General features: G+C 36.9%; 1 protein-coding gene across 1 annotated transcript; it reads right to left on the bottom strand.

Annotated features, from left to right (window-relative positions):
* Positions 1 to 13061: 13061 nt before the first annotated feature.
* Positions 13062 to 14175, bottom strand: LOC131042261 (gibberellin-regulated protein 6). Its single transcript, XM_057975601.2, has 4 exons — positions 14055 to 14175; positions 13915 to 13962; positions 13765 to 13792; positions 13062 to 13398 (listed from the first exon to the last, which is right to left on the bottom strand). Exons 1-4 carry the CDS (start codon positions 14127 to 14129, stop codon positions 13220 to 13222), a joined length of 330 nt encoding a protein of 109 aa, XP_057831584.2. The 5' UTR covers positions 14130 to 14175; the 3' UTR covers positions 13062 to 13219.
* Between the last annotated feature and the right edge of the window lie 6973 nt (positions 14176 to 21148).

The raw sequence follows: 21148 nt of genomic DNA, 5'->3' as shown, positions 1-21148 counted from the left end.
CGACCCCTTAGGGGGTCATAGGACACCATATGACCCCCTAAAACACCATATAACCCATAACAACACCATATGGTATCCTAAAGGGTCATACAACACCATATGACCCCTTATCACACCATACGACCCATAATGACACCATATGGTGTCCTTCATTGACACCATATGACTCCTTAGGACACCATATGACCCATAACAACACCATATGGTGTCCTAAGGGGTCATAGGACAACGTATGACCCCTTAGGACACAATATGACCCCTAACAACACCTAAGGGGTCATATGGTGTCCCAAGGGTTCATTGGGCACCATATAACCCCTTAGGACACAATATGACCCCTAACGACACCTAAGGGGTCATATGGTGTCCTAAGGGTCATAAGACACCTAATGACCGCTTAGGACACCATACGACCCATAATGATACCATATGGTGTCCTAAGGGCTCATATCATGTCCTAAGGGGTCATAGGACACCATATGACCCCTTAAGAATAGAGAGAGAGAGAGAGAGAGAGAGAGAGAGAGAGAGAGAGAGAGAGAGAGAGAGAGAGAGAGAGAGAGAGTTGGGGAGGAAGATATATATGAGGGTAAGGAAGGGGGAGACATAGAGGGAGAGAGAGACTTAGGGAGAGGAGAGAGAGGTGAGAGAGAGAAAGATGGAGAGATAGAGGGAGGAATAATTATGACCACTACCCTCAACCCTATGTTCCCTAAACTATGTACCATCAATCTTGTATCTTATACCATAAATCTTATATCCTACAACCTATTATCTAAATACTATATTAGGGAGGAAGAGGTGATGACCTGGAGAGGGGAGGGAGAGAGAAGAGGAGAGTGGGAAGAATAAAGAGAAAGAGAGAGATAAGAAGAGAGGGAAATTTGGGTAGGGGTGACTGAGAGACATAAAGAGGGATGGGGTAGATAGGTGAGAGAGAGAGAAGAAAATAAGAGAGAAAAATAGGTATGGAGATAAAGGTTGGGAGGGATAGGATAAAGGTTGGGAGGGATAGGTAGTGATCAAGAGAACAAAGAAAGAGTGGAGAGAAAAAATAAGAGGAGAAGAGATATGGAGGGAGGGAAGGATAGATATGGAGATAAGGAGGGAAGGTGAGAAAGAGAGAGAGGGAGAGAGTATAAGAGAGACCTAGAGAGGGGGGAGGGAGAGAAGAAATAGATAGAAAGGGAGAGTAATAGTTCTAGAGTTTATGGAAGATAAAGAGGTTATAGGAGAGATAAATGAAGGAGAAAGTTTATAAAGGGAGATGGGTAAGGGGTGATAGATGGAGAGGAAGGGAGAGAACTAGAGAGGGGATAAATAGAGAGATGAGATATGTAGAGTGTGAGAGAGAGATTAAATACCTAGATGAGAGAGAGGGGGGGTCATAGAGATGGGTTCATAATGAGATATTGATGGATAGGTATGATGCAGAGTACACAACTGAATGTGTGAGACCAAACTCAAAAACCCTCTAGGGTTCAAAGAGGTGACTCCAAAGGTACAACCAACCACACACACACTTGATGTTGGTTACAAAGGTACTCCTAAACCTGTCTAAAAGCCTGCACTAAACCAAATCTACTCACCAAGACAAATGCAACTTTGATCCAATTTTGACTTCAGGGCTTCAATCCCTCAATAGGCCACAAAATGGGAAAATGACTCAAATGACTTCTCTGATCAGAAAAATAAATGGGGACACTTCTTTTGACCCTAGACAATCATGAATCCACCTTTGGTTTGATTCTACAAACCCTCCAACTCAAATTGCCCACTTTGACCTATTAGGCCACTAGGTCTCAAAAATGCAAATCGGGTGATACCAAAAGATTTTTCCAAGGGACCTAATGCTGTTTTAATGATTTTGACACCTCCTTGTGGTTACTAAACATAATTCAAAAGGGCAGATCCCCACAACATTCCTGCAACCCCCAAATCTCAACAAGTCTCACAAGCCTAATTGGCCAAATTGGCTTGGAACACTTGGAAACTAAGGAAGTTGGGTGCATACTATGAGGGCAGTGGTTTTGGAAGGTCTGCCCACCTCCTAGGAACACACTTCAATGGTTTAGAACTAGGTCTTGGGTCATTCTCTTCAAAAACTATCTCCATTCATCATGTGCCAGGCTGAATACATGAAGATATTCAGCCTATTGCTGGACCAAACACCCTCTTGCCTTGTTTTCCAGACTCTGAGACTTAGGAATCTTAAAATACATCCTCATACCTTGCAAACCCCAGAAAATTAGAAATTTTCAATGTAGGGATTGCAAGATATCAAACATTTTGTGTTAAAAACCTCAAAACCCCAGGTTCACGAATTACAGTAAGAAAAAATGCAATAACTTTCACCACACAGCACCAAATTGGATCAAATCACCACCAAACGAAAGGTTATTCAGTCCTCCACACAATCATGGCATTATATCTTCCGTACCAATCCGTACAAGGCCGCACAAAACGTGTTTTCTCAGAAAATCTGTGTTTTATTGCAGCAAATTGGTCTTTTTACATCACAAAACCTTCTAACCTCTTGGATTTCGAAGGGAAAACCTCAAATAGACCTCCACATGCCCAACTAAATGATCTCCAACAGTTAGAGGTGTTCAAACTACCCTACAACCAATTTTGGAAAAGTTGTCATGCAACTTTGATAATTTTTTTGACAACTTTGCAACTTTTTGACAACTTTGCAAAAGGACCTAAAATGATCAATCTAAGGTCTTTTAATCATTGGATTGGGTCTAAAATGACTTCCACCTACTTCCTAAACAATTCCCAAGACCTAAATCATGAAAAGAGTTTTGAGTGCACATGAGGGGTCCTAGTGGACTAAGAGCATTCTAGGCTTATAAAATGGCCTTAGAACGTCTTGACCACACATATAGGCCCAAAACAACATGGATGCTCAATGTTAATCCTTATTACAATGCAAAACATGAAAAACTCAATAAAATGCATAAACCTTAATAATTTTGACTTCCTAGGTCCTGTGCCCTGCACCAAGGTATATATGTGGAGAGGGAATGAAGGAGAAACCAATAAATTTGAGAGGGAGAGATGGTAGGAGGGAGAGGTGTCGACCTAGAAAATGGAAAGAGGGAATAGATAGAAGAGTAAAGAGATGAGTAAGAGGGGATAGATGGAGAGGTAGACATGGAGGAATTCAAATACCTAAGGAATGATGAAGTAGATAGGTTTAGAGAGAGAGAACAGAGGGAGAGAGTTCATAAATGGATAGGGGTAAGGGAGAGGGAGATAAAGATGGAGATGGAGGAAGAGAACTAGAGGGTGGACAATTAGATATGTGAGAAACCTAGAGGTAGGGTGAGAGGTGGATAATAATATAGGGGGGGAGAGGTAATGAGGTGAATAGGAAGGGAGGGAAAGCCCTAGATATGGGGAGAGAGAGGATAGAAGGGATAGGTAGTGACCAAGAGAATGGAGAGGGAGGGGAGAGAAATAATAAGAGAATGAGAAAGAAGAAGAGAGAGGGACGAAGTCAAGGATAGATATGGAGTCAAGGAAGGAACAAAAGATAGAGAGGGTGGGATATACCTAAAGAGGGGAGAGGGAAGTGAGAGAGATAGAGAGGGATAGAGATAGTCTAGAGTCTGGGGAAGATAAAGAGAGTCAGATCTACATAGCTAAAGAATGATAATAGGAGCATGTTGATTACTAAAATTTGATATGTTGATTACTGAAATTTGGCTGTCTGAAATTTTATATGATCCTCTAAAAACTAGAATCTACATTATAACTCCTATAATGTTGAAACCACTCTCAAACCTCCTACCAATATATACATGAAATATAACTTTAAGTATAAGAATCTTCTTTCTTATACTTAAATGTTATATTTCATGTATATATTCTCCTTCTGGGATGGGTATAACTTGTGCCCAAAATGAAAAATATTCACACTCACAAAACCTTCAAATGCAAAAAATGACTTTTCACATTTGGAGCTCGCCAAATGAAAAAATGACTTTTCACATTTGGCGAGTGCCAAAATGTGAAAATTCAAAAATTTAAATTTGGCGAGCACCATATTTGGCGCTCGCCAAATGTTTTGCATGGGAAGTTGGTATTTCCTTTGGCATCCAACCTGAAGGTTATATGGTGCTCGCCAAATGTTTTGCATGGGAAAGGTTGGTATTTCCTTTGGCATCCAACCCGAAGGTTTGGACAACCTATTCAAGCCAATGACGCGTTTTTATGAAAAGGTAAAAAGTGGCACCTTTTTGGTACCACAACTTTGTGCACTTACCCATATATATATCTGTGTGTATATATGTATGTGTATATGTATATGTATATGTATATGTATATGTATATGTATACGTATATGTATATATGTATATATGTGTTGAGACATGGACTAGCTAGGACTCAAACCTAGGACCTTCCATATGCTGTTGGAGTGCTCTACCACTAAGCTACTAGCCCCTCTTGGACCAGTCTATCATCGGTCCGGGTGTGGCTTATTTCCAACACTAGCACCCCCCTTAAGCCACACCTCTTGTGTGCTTGGGGCTCCTAGCCTGGACCTAGCTCTGATACCATGTTGAGACATGGACCAACTAGGACTCAAACATAGGACCTTCCATATCCTATTGGAGTACTCTACCACTGAGCTACTGACCCCTCTTGGACCGGTCCATCGTCGGTCTAGGTGTGACTTATTTCCAACATCAACAATATGTTAATATGTATATGTATATATATGTATGTATGTATATAAATATATGTATATGTATAAATATATATGTATATGTATAAATATATATATGTATATATATAAATATATATATGTATATGTATATGTATATGTATAAATATATGTATGTGTGTGTGTATATATATATGTGTGTGTGTGTGTGTGTGTGTGTGTGTGTGTGTGTGTGTGTGTGTGTGTGTGTGTGTGTGTGTGTGTGTGTGTGTGTGTGTGTGTGTGTATATGTATATGTATATGTATATATATTTGTATGTATATATGTATATATGTATATACATCTGTATGTATATATGTATATATATGCATGTATGTGTATGTGTATGTGTATGTGTATTTGTATATGTATATGTATATGTGTGTGTGTACACTTATACATATCTACATATAGATATGTGTGTGTGTGTGTAGAGAGAGATATATATGTATATATAACTATAAATATATATATATCTAAACATATATACATGTATATATATACATGTTATACAATGTATATATGTATATATTTGTATGTATATATGTATATGCATATATAGATTTATATGTATATATACACACACATTTATGTATCATTAAATAAAATTATTTAACATATTCACTCATATTATTTTCTTTTTATTTAAAATTTTGTAATCTTTTTAAAAAATCTTATTGACTTCAACATTGAAATAACTTTATTATGTCTCTCTACCTTTCCTTATTTCTCATGCTTCCTTTCACTTATATTTATCCTTGCCATTAAAGTTTTATTAAAATATATATCCTAACAAAAGTGCTAGCATTTGAAAGTCAATGACATAACAACTGATAGAAATATAAAAATTTATAGTTAGAAATATACCTATTATCTTTTTGTAAGGTTTCCAACATGAGGCCTTAATCTCCAATAAATCAAATATGCAATCAATATGTAAATTATATTATTTGAGCTAAAATATTGTCTTTTCAATCTATCACCAAACTATTCATGATTTAACATTCAAGTTGAGATTATAAATTTGTTAGCTATTAACTATTTGGACTAGAGGTAAGTTATCTAGTATCAACTACCTACGATGTAGAAGTTCCTCAATGATCTGTATATATTGAGTGCAAGAAATTAACGTGTTATGCAATGCCTAGTAAGGTGATATAATGCTTAATGTAAAATGAAACAATGCACAAGGAATCTTTTCGGTTGAATGTGGAAAAAAATAAGGAATAGAATTTGATGTGGTTCTAATAATGTACCTCTCTAGTGTTAATAAAATTCAATGTATGATAAAATATTGTGTGGAGATTGCATATTTGTTATATATCTTAATTAAGTCTTTTTATGAACCTTTGTAATTTGAATTCTACTTAGTTTTCTATATCTTCTTTGTTTCTTTTTTTTGTGCTCTATTTTTGTATCATTATTGGGTTGTGTTGGTATAGCAACTTGTATTTTTCGCTCAACTTGTTTATTTTGATGTTTCAAATTTAAGAGTGTATGACTCTCTTCCCATGTTATCTAATAAAAACTAATACCTAAGAATCACACAACATAAATGTTGAATCAAAACATCATGAACTCTAGTTACAAATTGGATTGAAATGGGATAGAAACTCCCACCTTTTTTTAAATTAACAAAAAATAGTTTTTGATGAATACTTCAAAAAACTTATGATAAAAGTTCGATAATGTGACAACAACAAGAATATTAGTGCTTGAAACCTAACTTCTAAACTTTTTTTTTGTTTTTAAATGGTGGAAATTAAGAATGCCAATTTTTAGGACTATATAAAACGTCCATATTTTTAATCTCAAAAACATAAGATAGTGGTGGGCATGCTCCCCACATTTTTTAGTTTCAATTAATATTTTATAAATCAATTTGGTAGAAAGCTAAGATCATGTACTAATTTTTGTATTTTTACTTTTAACAAAGCATATTATTATTATTAACTAATTTTGTAAGTGGGTGCATCTTGAAATATAGAAAACATAGTGTGCTCGCACTAAATTTGAGAAAAATATTTAAAACTCAAAGAATAAAACATATATTTTTAAAGAAGAAGGGTTAGGGAACCTACTGAGATCGGTGATAAACTCCTCAGTCTCATCCCTCAAGTCCTGGACGAGGCTGATAATGAGTTGTTGATAAGCCATGTGTCTGAAGAAGAAGTTAAAGCATCAATTTTTTCTATGGCTGCCTTTAAGGCCCTTGATCCTGACGGTTTCCCCCTTGCTTTTTTCCAAGCTTTTTGGGAAACTGTGAAGTATGATCTCACTAAAGCTACTAGAGAATTCATTCGCATTGGTAAACTCCTAAAGAAGTTGAATAACACCTTCATTGTTTTGGTGCCCAAAGTTCCTGGTCCGGAACTCATGACTGATTATCGGCCCATTAGCCTATGTAACTCAGTTTATAAAATTTTCTCTAAAGTTATTGTCAACAGAATCAAACCCCTCCTTGATAAATGCATCAGTCCCTCCCAAAGAGGTTTTGTTCCGGGTAGGCAAATTCTTGATGCTGTCATTACTACTCATGAGGTCATTCACTCCATGGAGAAAAGTCACAACCTAGGTATGGCTCTCAAACTTGACATCTCTAAGGCTTATGATAAAGTTAATTGGAAATTCCTGTATGCAGTCCTTTCTAAGATGGGATTCCAGGAAAGATTTATCAATATTATTAGGGTGGCGGTGGAAAGTGTTCACTATTCGGTGATTGTCAATGGCACCCCCTGGGGCTTCTTCAAGGCTGGGAAGGGGCTACGATAGGGAGAACCTCTCTCACCTTATTTGTTCATTATGGTAGCTGAATTCTTGAGTAGGAATTTCTCTAATCTGATCAGGACCAATAGAATCTTCGGGTTAAAGGCTGCTTCCACACTCCCTCCTATGGTTATGCAGCAATTCATGGATGACACCTTCCTTTTCGGCCTATTGTCTGTGATAGAGGCTAAAGAATGGAAACATTTGTTGGAAGAGTACACCCTTGCCTTTGGTCAACAGATTAACTATTGCAAGAGCAAGGTTTACTTCTTTAACATAGACATAATTCTCCAGGGTAAACTTATTCAAATCCTGGGATGTAGTGTTGTTGATCTCCCTGATTCCTACTTGGGTCTCCCCCTTACTATCAAGGAGGTCACCTCTCACTTTTGGGAATCAATCATTGAAATAATGCAAAAGAAATTTGCAGGCTGGACTGGAAAACTCTGAGTAGTGCAGGTAAACTCTAGCTCCTAATGGTCTCTCTTCAAGGTGTCCCTGTCTACTTTCTCTCTCTTTTCAAGATTCCCAATTCTATGGCTGAGAAACTCGAGAGAATCCAAAGAGTATTTCTGTGGATGGGATTGGAGGAGAAGGCCATAATCATCTTAGTCAACTGGGAAAAGGTGTGCAAACCGAAGGTCCTGGGTGGCCTTGGGATTAGAAAAATCTCTGATCTGAATAAAGCCTTGTTGACTAAAATCAGATGGATCCTTATGAAGGGAAAAAATTACTGGAGCATGATTATGAGGGCCAAGTACTTCAATCACACCCCCTTCCCCTCCCTCCTCTCTTCCAATGAGCTCCCACCTGGGTCTAAAATTTGGAACAACTTTGTTAAGAACAAGAAACTTCTCAAGCAGGGTCTAAAGTGGCTAGTTGGTAATGGTGAGAAAATTATATTTTGGGAGGACAATTGGATTGGTGATATACCCCTTGCCTCCTCCCGGTTCAATTGCCTCATGATCACTCTCAAGGATTAGATTGGCTCCCTTGTGATAAACTACATCTCTCCCTCCCGCTGTTGGTTAAGGCTTGTTGATAGTATGGGAAATACCCCCCTATGGATTCATTTGGCTGAAGAGTTGCAATCCCTTCTTAAAGGGATCATGATCCTCTGTTTCACTCACACTAATAAACTTGTTTGGACCACGAATCCCTCAGGGTCTTTCAGTGTTAAATCGGCCTACAATCTCTTGGTTGCCCCCTTCAATGATTGCTACAGCTGGAAAGAAGTTTGGAACTCTCAGCTCATCCCTAAAATTAATTTCTTCTGGTGGATGGCCCTTCACGGGAAGATCCTTACTATTGATAATCTGAAGAGGAGGGGATTTACGCTTGCCAACAAATGTGTTATGTTTAATTGTGCCAAGGAAAGCATAAATCACCTCTTTATTCATTGCCCCTTCGCTTCCGGGGTTTGGTACAAACTTCTACATAAATTTAATCTAGCTTGGACATTCTTGGAAGACTTGCAGTAATTTATCAGCAACTAGAAGTGCTCCTTGGCACACTTGCCAGTCATACTTTTTTGGAGACTCATTCCTCCCCATGTTTGTTGCCATATCTGGAAGGAAAGAAATAATAGGATATTCTGTGACACCAGTAGCTCGGTTGACACGCTGATTGACATAGATGAGGATTACCTCAGGGAGAACGCCCTCATCAGCAAGTGGAAAACCCCGCAATCTGGACCTATGGCTTTAGATTGAAGGTGGATTAAAACATGGGATTTTCCAGATAGCTTCCTTCGATATGACAATTCAAAAAAGATGGAGAGGCTTAATACCAGATGGTCAACACCTCCCCCCCTTAGCTGAAGCTCAATTTTGATGGTGCTGCTTGTAGTGGTTCAACGACAGGGGGCATAATTATCAAGGAGAGCTTGGGCAACCTGGTTTTGGCATATGCAGGAAATTTTGACTCTGCCTTGAGCAACATGGCTAAAGCCCTTGCTCTATTTTTGGGGCTTAAGCTGGCCCTTGGCACCAATATCACAAGACTGATCATTGAAGGGGACTCTAAACTGATTATCGAGGCCACTAAAGGCGCTTCAGGGATCAACTGGAGAATCAACAATGTCATCAAGGACATTTGGTCCATGAATTCAACATATCTATAGAGAGGGGAATGCGGTGGCGGACTCACTGGCTTCGACGAAACTGGAGATAAAAGGTATGAGGTGCTGGAGGCACCTAGATTCTCTCACTGACAAGAAGAAGGACATTATTGGGAACGAACAAATCACCGCTATCCATCAATGAAGTGCCACTTTCCTTTAATCAAGAGGTTGCTTTGGGCCAGTTGCTATGTTACGGTGCTGGCGGGAAATTTAAATTTAAATTGGGCAGGCTTTGCCATGCTGGCTTCTCGTCGTCCCCACCTTCTCTGCCAGATGCCGACTTGGTTGGCTACCTATTTTTGCGTCATCGATGGGTTGGAGTGCCAACTTTTGATCATTAATCACAACAAGGACCCTAATTATTACCTTAACTAGAAACTTAGAACTCGCCATAATGACGATCAAGCTAGCAGAGATATCAAGAGGTGTCCCTTCGCATGCTTCCCGGAGTTGGCGAACGCATGCCTTGGGAAACATCACCAAAAATCATTATTACACCTTGCACAATATTTTGGCTAATTACCATTTGTTTTCTCTTAACTCCAGCTCTGGTTTTCCTCTCTGCATTTCTCTTTTCAGGCTTGCGTTGTATCTCAACTTCACTCTGGAGGAAGCTATCATGGGAGGGGATTTAGTCTAAGTAGAACTAGACATTATTGATGACTATTTTTGCAACGACCTATGCGGCTCGATGTATGCTAAAGAAGGAGTAATCATCTCGTTCATGGAAGCCATGAAGGGATTCGACGAAAACCTCTCCATGCAATTTGTCAACAGTTGGAAGGATAGGAGGGTGGTCATGGAGGACATTTCATTTGAAATCAGTGAGGAAGTTATCGCCCAGGCTACGGGTCTCTCCATCGAAGGAAGGAAATGGAAGAAAACCAATAGGGTTGTAGATGAAAGCAACTTGAACCGCATCTTCAAAAAGGGCGAGGAACTGGCCAGAATGTGTGGGGGTTTCAACAGGGAATGTTTACCCTACCCGTGGGATCAGGTTTGCAAAATCATAATGAAATACTTCACCCTTGAGGGAAGGTATGGTGTGTTCTACTATTATCACTTCTTGTTACTAAACCACTTTCGCAACCATGACACCATTTCTTTTCTTTTCTTTCTGCTGCATGCTCTTGAGTCTACTGTCAAAAATGTCCACAATTGTATGAGTCAAGAGGGTAATTTTACCATCCTCCACCAGGGGCTGATGTTTAGGCTTTACAATTTTCATAAGGCCCTTTGCCCCCCTAAACCTATCTCGGTCCAACCCGCCCCCTCCATTTTGGGCCCCCCTGAAGGCTCTAAAAAAGGCGTCAAAAAATCTTCAAAAAAGACGATGACTCCTTGTCAATCCCCTGACCAAGGCCCCCCTTGCCCCCTCAAAATTGAGGAAAAAAATAAATGCAACCTTTTTGCTGCAAAACCCACCTCCAAGAAACCCAGAAAGGAGCCCAAAATCCTCCTTGTTGAGTCTGATGTGGAGGAGGGTATCACCCCGCGCAGATCCCACAGAAACAAATCCAGGATGAAGCAAATGGTTGTGAGAAAGAAATATGCTAACAAAGAAGAGGATGATTATGAGAAAGCAAAAAGTGAGAAGGGGGAGGAGGATTTGGAGGCCATAGAGGGCTCAGATTCCTCCAATTTGGGCACTAATGTCCCCGACTCAGAGACCATCAAGGAGGGTATCAAGAAAACCTCCCCTCATTCTAACACTTCCCTTCCCCACATCTCTGAGGGGGATGGTAGACATTTTGACGGCAAGAAGACTGGTGCTGAAGAAGGTGAGAAGGAAGAGGCGGTGCAGTGTTCAGGTTGCAGTGCTATCTCTGAAGATTTAAATGGTGTTAAGAAAAAGCTAAAGCACCTGGAGTCCTATGTCAACAAGATAGGGAAATTTGCTGTCAAAGTGATGCACTCGTCGACTACCTCTCTGTGCTTTCTCCACCAGGATAAGGCTGATCTGGACGGCCTGGGAAGCGACACCACTAAGGAACTGTTCCAGTTCCTGGCTAATGACTAGACATGACTTATTCTCTCTAAGCACATAGGTGCTGATAATTAGGTTGTATGGTTGGTTTCTTTCCTTTTTGCTATGGTTTTTGTCGCTGGAACACCTGGTTCCATGGTGATATTGCTACTATTAACAATTTTTATAGTAATGACATTATGATGGTTTACTGCTGGTTATGGTGCTTATTGGACGAGATTGGTTTCAATCTCGGGTTATCCAACAACGACAGACAATTTTTGTTTTTGATTACTAGAGTAGGGATTGGCTGACTGTCTCGTGTCTATGGTGTGTGTGCTGGTAATGCTTTTTTATGTTTCTTTCAGATCAGCCCCCCGTTTTGGCTGCTTTATAATAAAAAACATATATTTTTAAAATATGATTTTTTCAAATTTGGAAGAGTAGATATAAAATCACATTAGAAAAAAATAATACGTTGATTTTTAGTCTAAATAGATGAAAACTTTAATATATTTAGTCTTCTAAAAGGTTCATGGTTAAATATTTAAGATATAGACATAGGTCATAGTGGGTTTTTTATTAATCCTAAAATATATGAATCTTACCGAGAACATTCTTAATATTTGTTTAGTTTTTATGTCTTAAAACACATTTTTTTACATTTAAATTATAAAACATGTGTGGACCATAATGTTAGCATACTATAATACACATCTATTATGTTTTCTACCATACAAACACATTTTGAAGAATTATGAAAGTGTTGCCACCTTTTAGCCCCCCATTTTTGTGCATATTTTGATATCAAATTGAAAATTCTAGGACTAATAGTGGTGCTACACACAATAAGATCTTTATTTTCAACTATGATCTGCTAAATAATGACTAGAACAAACATATATCTTTGTGATTTGAACAATATTCTATGAGAAAAACATGATGACATAAACATTATTAAAAAACTTACAAAATAAAATAAACATAAAAAAGAAAATAAATAATACAATATTACTCTTACATTTTAAATATAATTACATAATTTTATTAAAAAAATATTTTTAAAAATAATTAAATTTGTATCTTTTAATTTTACACCTTTTAAATATTGTGGTCACCTTGGCAGGGCATGTACAACAAGTTTAATTATTTAAATCAATAGATATATGTGCATTTATCTTCATACAATACAATTTTATAAGTAATCTAATCCAATGTAATGAAAATTTCAAATGTAGATTTCAATGAGGGAACTTTTGGATGTTCAATTACAATAATTGTATAATGGCAAAGCACAAATACCCTCCAATATTTCCTCGTGTTCGAATAATAATGCAAACTAATTTTGAAGTTGAAGTAATGAACTTAAATAATTGAATCTCATTGTGAGCAATACAAGAAATTTTTTCCCTACACAATCTCAATATAATAGTTTCTTCAATGTTATTACCTTAATGTGCAAAAAAACTAGATTAGGGCAAAAATTAGAAACATAATAGCTCCATTATTTATCATAGAAAGGCACAAGAAGTGAGATACACTCTATCAAACTCAGTTAAATGTCTGACTGCCTGCCTCCATTAAGTCTTTGGCATTGCTAATAGTCTTTAGAAGGAAACAAAAACACATATATGCTAGAGCTGTCTCTATCTAAGGGCATTTGGGCCCTCCTTCCTTGGTCTTCCAGTTATTATAGCAAGGACAAACTTCCTTATTCCCATAAGTCCCTGGCGGAACACACAGACACTTCTTGCAGCAATATTGACAAAAATCCATGCATGCTGTCTTCCTTGTCTTTGAGCATCTCCTTTTGCATTGAGAGGGACATTCTATTCACACAAAATTGAGGTTTCTTAATCAAAAGATCTAGAAAAACCATCTTCTCAACAATAGAGTTAGATTACTGAAATTTTGAAACAATAACAATCAAGTTGATTAGATTTTAGTTCTAACTTTACTGCTTCTTTCATGCTAACATACCATGATTCCATAGAATCATTCAAATCCTTATATAAGATGGGTAATGAAAGATTACTCGTATTAAACTAGTCGATTAAAACAAAAAGAATTGATATTAAAAATAGATAATGAAGTATGATTGGAAACGTCAATTTAAATAAATGCTATGCAATTGAATCCAGAAGCACGATACATTCAAATGCATAAAGATATCAATGACTGTATATAAGCCTGACCTGAGCGATGAAGCCTTAAATAAGGTGCCTGCATACACACCAAACGAATAGTTACGAGGCTTATACCCAAATGACAAACATATCCCCCTTAGCTAATTTAGTTGCCTAGATTTATGCACAGTAGATACCCATGATTATGACTGTACTTACATTGTGTGATTTAGACAGTTGATGAGAGTCAACATCGTTGTTGAATCCCTGCATTCATAACATACAATAACATGGATAAAGAAGACCATTAAAGCATAGATAGATTGAATTCATTAGATTGGGTTTATAGATTTGCTGACCTCACAGTCATGGATCCATACTGCAAACAGTACTAAAATCAGCAAAACTGTAAGGTACTTGCTGAATTTTGCCATTCTAGAGTGCTGGCTTCTTTTCTTGGCTGCTAAAGGCGAATATAGAGAGGTCCCTGAACAATGTTGTTCTCTCAATGATACATTTTTATAGTAAAAATGAAGGAAAATGTAATGGGGAGTAAGGGAAAGTGGTGGGCAACATCCTCTAGTACTTTCATAAATGCTTTTGCAGTTTTCACATGGGTACATATGCGGAGAGATTACTAGAAATGATAACTATCTTGACGGTGATAAAAGAAATCTTGTCAGATTTCCTCTCATTCAAGCCCCCCATCCAGATTTCCCATAAACCTTTCTTTTACACGAAGGATAAGGTTCCAACTTTTCCACTATGCCCACAATAAGTTCTGAAACTCCTGAACATGTTAGATTTTATTAAATTATCTCTGCAGGCTTTACAAACAGGCTGTGGAACATTTCACATGTTATGTCCAGGTGGGTTACCTGTGTGTGGGGAGAGAAGAATCATTGAGTTGGACAAAATGCATTAACAATCTATCTCTGTAAAAAAGAAATGATTTCACAACCCTGTTAAACCGTACCTTTCTGGTTTCATTAATGGATTTGTCCTTGCCGTTCTCATTTCACAACCCTGTTATACCATTTGGAACTATTTTATTTGTATCTGAAAATTTTTCTGCAGGATTTCCTAGTCCCCCATGTGTTGGGTGAGGAAAACCAAGAAAGAGGCAGCTTATAAAACTTACAAAAGATTGGGTAAAATACATTATACTCTTCATATTACTAATAGTTGAAAAAATGATTTTTAGGTTTCAAAAATAAATCTATTAATAATAAATTATTATTATTATATTTTAAAAATTAATATTGATATTTATTAAGAAGTAATTTATTTTAAAAAAATTAACAAATAATAATAGAGTAATTAATAATCAGGGATTCATCTCAAAGTGTGATCGTTAAGTGTTGTTGTTGTGATCACTAAGATTCAAACTTCAATTGGTGATAATTTAATGTACTCGTGGGTTTGAACATCAAAATATATGTTGTTGGTGTTCATGTTTGTGCTACATACTCTTGTTGGGTTGATGTGCTCATAGGCTCTATGCCCCTATTAGTTTATCGTGCTTGTAGGTTTGAATTGTTGTGTGTTCATGCGAGGGATGATGTCCCTTGATTGTGACCTCATTTGAATTGTGTCGGACTTAAAATCTCAAGTTACCAATAAAATAATTAATCAACAATTAGTAATTATTAAAAATATTTAAATTTCATTATAAAGAATATTACTAAATTGTATTGTCTCTCGCATTGGCATTATGTCATTTAATTATTTTGATCCAAGCTAAACTGTGTATATGCTTTGTTTAATGACTATGTGTATATTATTCTTTTGTATTGGCACCCATGTGGTACATCCTACTTACAATTAGATTTTTTTCTTCATATGATATCATATCACTGATGATGTGGATAGTAGGTTATATAGATAGTTTCAGTGACGATCATATATACATGATGACTCTACAATGATGTGGCATGATGATATATGATGATGTCTGGATTATAATATGAGAACGGTTTGATTATATTGATTATGTTGTGACTACTTGATGATACTTTGATGATGTAATGTTTAGATGAGATATGATGCTACTAACCATGTTTTCTATGTGACCTCGATTAGAGAGTGATTGATGATTCTTCTAGTTAAATTATGTTACACACACACACACACACACACACACACACACACACACACACACACACACACACACACAGGTGTTGATAAGTGATTGATGCAAGTGCAAGGAATCGACTCCACCTGGCTCCACAGGTCTAAGCATTCTCATATCCCCAACAATGGTTGCAGGAGATAGCACAAGACCAAGCATGTTTCCTAGCCTAAGCCATCATTCCTAATTAGGATGATTCATCTCTAATTCATGTGATTACACCTCCAAGTTGCCATGGAGGTAATGACTGGTTACCCTACTACGTATTGTGAGAAGACAATAAAGATTGTATGAGCATAAGTTGCCATTTGCATATTTTTGTCACTATAATAGTCATATTAGTGGTATCGAGCATTGTAGTTGCAATTTAATATTATAATGTGCCTTATGTCATATATGCATTTGAATTAAACCTATTTGAGTGATTTTATATTTGGGGCTTTTGGGAGTTAGTGGTTTGTGAGTTTAATTTGGTTTTTAAAAGGTTTTATTTTTTCCTTCTTCAAAAAAAAAAGAGTGACCCTATAACTTGTAATTGAGCTCATTTTTCACACACTTGGTGTATTTTTCATGTTCTTCTCATTGCAAAAATGAGTTCTTGTTGTCATTGATGTGAAACTTGTTGATCTAGATGTGTAACTTGGTAACATTCTTTAGTCTGGATGTGGTCTAGTTTAATGCAGTAATAGTGGGTTAGCTCTATGATCATGCGAAGGTGTGCAGTCTACTTGTGAATGCTTCAGAATGATTATAAAGATGTATCATGAAGTTTCTAGAGCTTTGGTATTGATTTGTGAGATCCGCCAATGGTATTCAGTCATGTGTGACTATTCTAGTGTCAATATATAGGAATGTGTTGCACTCCCATGTCTACTATTATTTTGGTGGTTTGACTCAATTATTTAGTGTTGTAGATATTTGTTAATGTTACCTTGGAAATCTATCGGTGTCTTTGGTCATCTACATCATATTTGGAGTTAGTTGTATTGTTGTACCTTAATCTCTTTATCTTTTACACCCAACCTATTATGTTTTGGTTCCTGCGAATCCATGGGTGATGGTTGGGGATGAATAGGAAAGTGTGCCACCATGATGTGATGCCTCACACATCTTATTTTGCATTCCACGATACATTGGAGATTGTTTTTGGGCTGACTATTTTGTATTTGCATCTTACATCTAATTAGGCCAACCTAATTGATGTTGTTGAGGTTGTGTATAGTATATAAAGGATGGAATCATTGCGGGAAAATAGAGATAAGTTGTATGTATTGTAACAAGTGAATGTGAAGTAGTACAAAGCTTTAGAAGTATAACAGAACATTAATGACATTTTTTGATGTGTTTTGAATAGTGAATCGTGATCTGCATTTCAGTGGATGTGGTTCTTTGCAGTTCAATCCTCTTGATGTTAATCTATCACAAGTTTGTATCTTGCCCTGAAGAAGTGATCTTCAGTGTTTGCAAGTCCTTATTTTATCTTTCCCTAAGGTTGTGCACCTTAGTTTTACAAGCAATCTCAAGGGAAATGTGCTCCTTAGCCTCTAGCCTAAACATTGTGACTTCTTTATCATAAAGTGCGATAGTTCTCATTGTGGTTTTTCCCAATTTGGATTTTCCACATGTTTTGTAGGAAAAATTAGGGTTTCACCAATTAATATAATAAAACCACTAATCTCATCACATTAACCAACACATTTAAAACAAGGGTAAATTCAATAGACCTAGCCACAATTCAATTACCGAAAAGGGATAAAATACTTATTAGAGTTACAACTATTTGTTTGTCTCCCATTTTAGAGTTGAAATTTGATTTGAATTGATAAGTTAAGGGAAAATCAACAGATAATTGGAGTAAAATAGTAATAACAGAGTGTTCCAAATTTTCAAACAAAGATACAAACAAAGATCTGAGAAGAGGGAGTGAGTTAGAACCTGTAGTTGAAAATCTAGGCTGAATTGTTGTGACCATTGTGGTAGGTTGTCCTGGTCTTGTAACTTTTGGATAGGCAAATGGAATCTTTTCTTGATCAGGGAGATGCACAGGATCCACTATCGGAAGGTCGAGCAAAATTAATGGGACCAAGGTGGTAGATAGCCCCAATCCTCCATTTTGTGCTCCTGTAAAAGTTGAACCTATTTGTCATAATCTATTTTGTTATAATCTTCGATCGCAACTCCTAAATCAATTTCTTGCACACAAAAAGAGAGAAAAAGAGTTGTAAAAAGGGGTTTGCCTTGGATCAAACCCCAGTTTAGGAATTAATCTTGAAATTGAAATGATAATTGAAATGGAAATAGAATTGAATTGTAGCAAGATTCTTTCCTTTTGAGGGAAAGGGTAGATATGAAATTGAATGCTTGCAATTGAAGTTGATACCTTGATGTGTTGGCATTCTACAATCTAATGAGAATAGTTGATGTTGTCATTGATGGCAACCAACTGGCAATAGGTTTCTACATGCACCGATAGACACCGACACCAACAGGCGCTTACACTGGCATTCAGATTACATTGGCAACAAAGCATATCGACACTCAAGCCGACATGGGATGAACTTTTGTTTATTTTAATATAATTATCTTTTGTAAGCTGACATGGTATATTGTAAAGACTCATATATGTATGAGATCTAATAGGTCATTTTAAGGAAATAAAAAAATAGGAATGTATGGTAGAAGATAATTGTTTTAGTGGCAGCGAAGGTTTTTTGGTTAAGGTATCTATCTGAGCTTAAACCGGTACTGAACCTGGCATTAGAGATGTTGTTTTGAGTAGTACATTGTATTGGATTTAATTATCCATTTTGTAGTCAGTGAGACTCTTCTTTGAGCAATGAGCTCTAGGTTGTTGGCCTCCCTGCATGTGCAGGCCCCTTTATTGTAAGTAGTATTTATTCATTGGCCAGTGAGTAAATATTGTGGGTCACAAATCCCATCAAGGTTTTTCCCACACCGGGTTTCCTCATTAAAATATCTTGTGTTATGGTGTGTTTCTATGTTGTCTCTGTTATTTGTGTTTACTGCATTTATTCTTATTTACCAGTACACTGTTTTGGGTTGCAAAGTTATAAATAAGTTTAAATATTCATTCAACCGGTTAGACACTAATTCACCCCCCCCCCCTCTCAGTGTCTTTGGGACTGTCATCGAATCTAACAATTTCTATCAGAGCCTGGTCCTCTATTTGCAAAATCCTAACAGCTTGAGGAAGATTCTGAAACCGGTACAGATGGAGAACTTAAGAAAACAGTTGGAAGGAGATCTTGAAGATTTTGATGCAGAAAAATTTAAGAATATCAAACTTGAAGATGATCTGAGGACTACTAAGGAATTCATTAAAGGATTTCAGGAGAACCTGGTTATAGCACAAAATAAGAGAAAGGAACTTCATGAGAAGATGCAGAATGATGATGATGAAAAGGAAACTCTTAGAGACATTGCAAATAATTTAAGGCAAGAGAACACTAATATGAAGAATGAAATGCAAGATATGACTATGAGGTTATGTAAGGATATTGAATATAGGAAGAAGAATGAAGAAGACTTGACTAGGAGACTTAATGATGCAGGAAATGAAAATCTGAGACTTGGTCATGAAAATGATATGCTAAAGACAAATCCGATTCACATGCAATGTGATAAGGAGGAGCTTACAAGACAAGTTGAAATTCTAGAAAATGAGTTGGTCACTGCAAATGAACACAAAGACAAATTCAAGAAAAGTTCAGAAAGGCTTGATGACATGCTGAAAAGACAAAAACCTGATGGAGATACAAATGGACTTGGATTTGAACATGGAGAAAGTTTCGGTACTGCAAATAATCAAGATCAGAACAAACCGGTAAGACAACCTAATGCCTATAAATTTAATGGGAAATGTTTCAATTGCAACAAATGTGGTCATAGAGAAAATCAGTGTAGATTTAGAAATAATCAGAATACAAACTCACCCACTGGTCAATGTTCCAAATGCAACAAAGTTAGTCATAATTCAGAAAATTGCAGAATGAATGTGAAATGCTATGTTTGTGGTAGATTTGGGCATTTATCTAATCAATGCAGATCACAAACTGGTCAAGGATATGGAAAAGCTATCCAGAGGAATAATGTAACTTGTTATGCATGTAACAAGATTGGACATATTGCAAAATTTTGTAGAAGCAAGACTATACCGACAAACAATAAAGGATCTAGTTTGAAGGGCAAAGAAAAGGTAGATGAAGTAAAGCAAGAATTTTCAAAACAATGGATTAAGAAGAGTGATCAGAAAGTTGATGAATCTATCTCTGCACTGGTAGAACAGAGTAACCCTCCATCGATAGGAGATTATTCATCCAATTGAGGAATAATCCTTAAGGGGTACTGCAGCAAGTTGAAAATCATGCATTCTACCCTCGGTTGATGGTGAGAAGATACATTTCTGCTTTATCGGCAGATGTGTTAAGTTTTCACTTAACCGGTGAGCATTTAATGCGGGTTTTAAGAACCTTTTTAGCTATAAAGGACCGTAAAATCCCTCATTTCGACTCACCAAGCATTCAAACAATCAGAGAGCGTGAAACTGAGCAAGGGAATCCTAAGGCGAAGCTACGAAGTGATTTTTAGGCATTCAGAGAACTTCAGTAAAGAGGTATTTATCAAAATGGCAACCTCATCTTCTATTCCTGAGTTTATTGCAAAACCTACCATTGTTGAAAACGTCAAACACCCTAGACCCATGTTTAAGATTATCCCCGAGATTGCAAAGCAGGATGATTCTGTCGGAGCTTTTTTGAAAATTCCGAAGGGTGTAGAATTTGCAGAAGACCCTAGAATCTACATACATTGCAACATACAAAACCTAGGGACTAAGGATTTGAAGAAAATATTTAATGAGGTTATTACCGATGAACAAGGTGCAATTAAACCTGAACATAAGATTGTGGAAGACTTAGGTTTTGTAGAAATTCTGAACATTCCCGAATTTCCAAAGGAAGTTGTACGACTTGTATTAAGTAGAGTCCATGGAGAGTTCATATGGTTAGAATTTGTTTGCAAGATAACCAAGGAAGCAATTAAGGAAGTCATTGGTTTACCTTCAACCGGTAGTAGGCCTGATAAAACCAAGAAAATACCTAACAAGGGAGTTATGGAGTTAACTGGAGCCACATCTGATAGTAGGTCACTTATAGTCAATGATTTTAAGGATACAAATGTGAGATATATTAGTATGATACTTGGATATAAAGCAACACATGCCAATAGATTGAATTTGGTTTCTAGCCTTTGTATTCACAGTGCATATGAAATGGTGAACAATAATGCTAAGATAGATGTTTG

The sequence above is a fragment of the Cryptomeria japonica genome, chromosome 1 (genome assembly GCF_030272615.1).
Source record: "Cryptomeria japonica chromosome 1, Sugi_1.0, whole genome shotgun sequence".
Lineage (NCBI taxonomy): Eukaryota > Viridiplantae > Streptophyta > Pinopsida > Cupressales > Cupressaceae > Cryptomeria > Cryptomeria japonica.
This window is presented reverse-complemented; position numbering and strand designations above follow the sequence as displayed.

Bases quoted from the DNA above. Each gene is read 5' to 3' on its own strand.
- LOC131042261 (XM_057975601.2), bottom strand. From the start codon at position 14,129: ATGGCAAAATTCAGCAAGTACCTTACAGTTTTGCTGATTTTAGTACTG. The intron at 13,963-14,054 runs GTCAGCAAATCT...TTATGAATGCAG, and splicing joins TATGGATCCATGACTGTGAG to GGATTCAACAACGATGTTGA. The intron at 13,399-13,764 runs GTCAGGCTTATA...TTGTGTGAATAG, and splicing joins TTTAAGGCTTCATCGCTCAG to AATGTCCCTCTCAATGCAAA.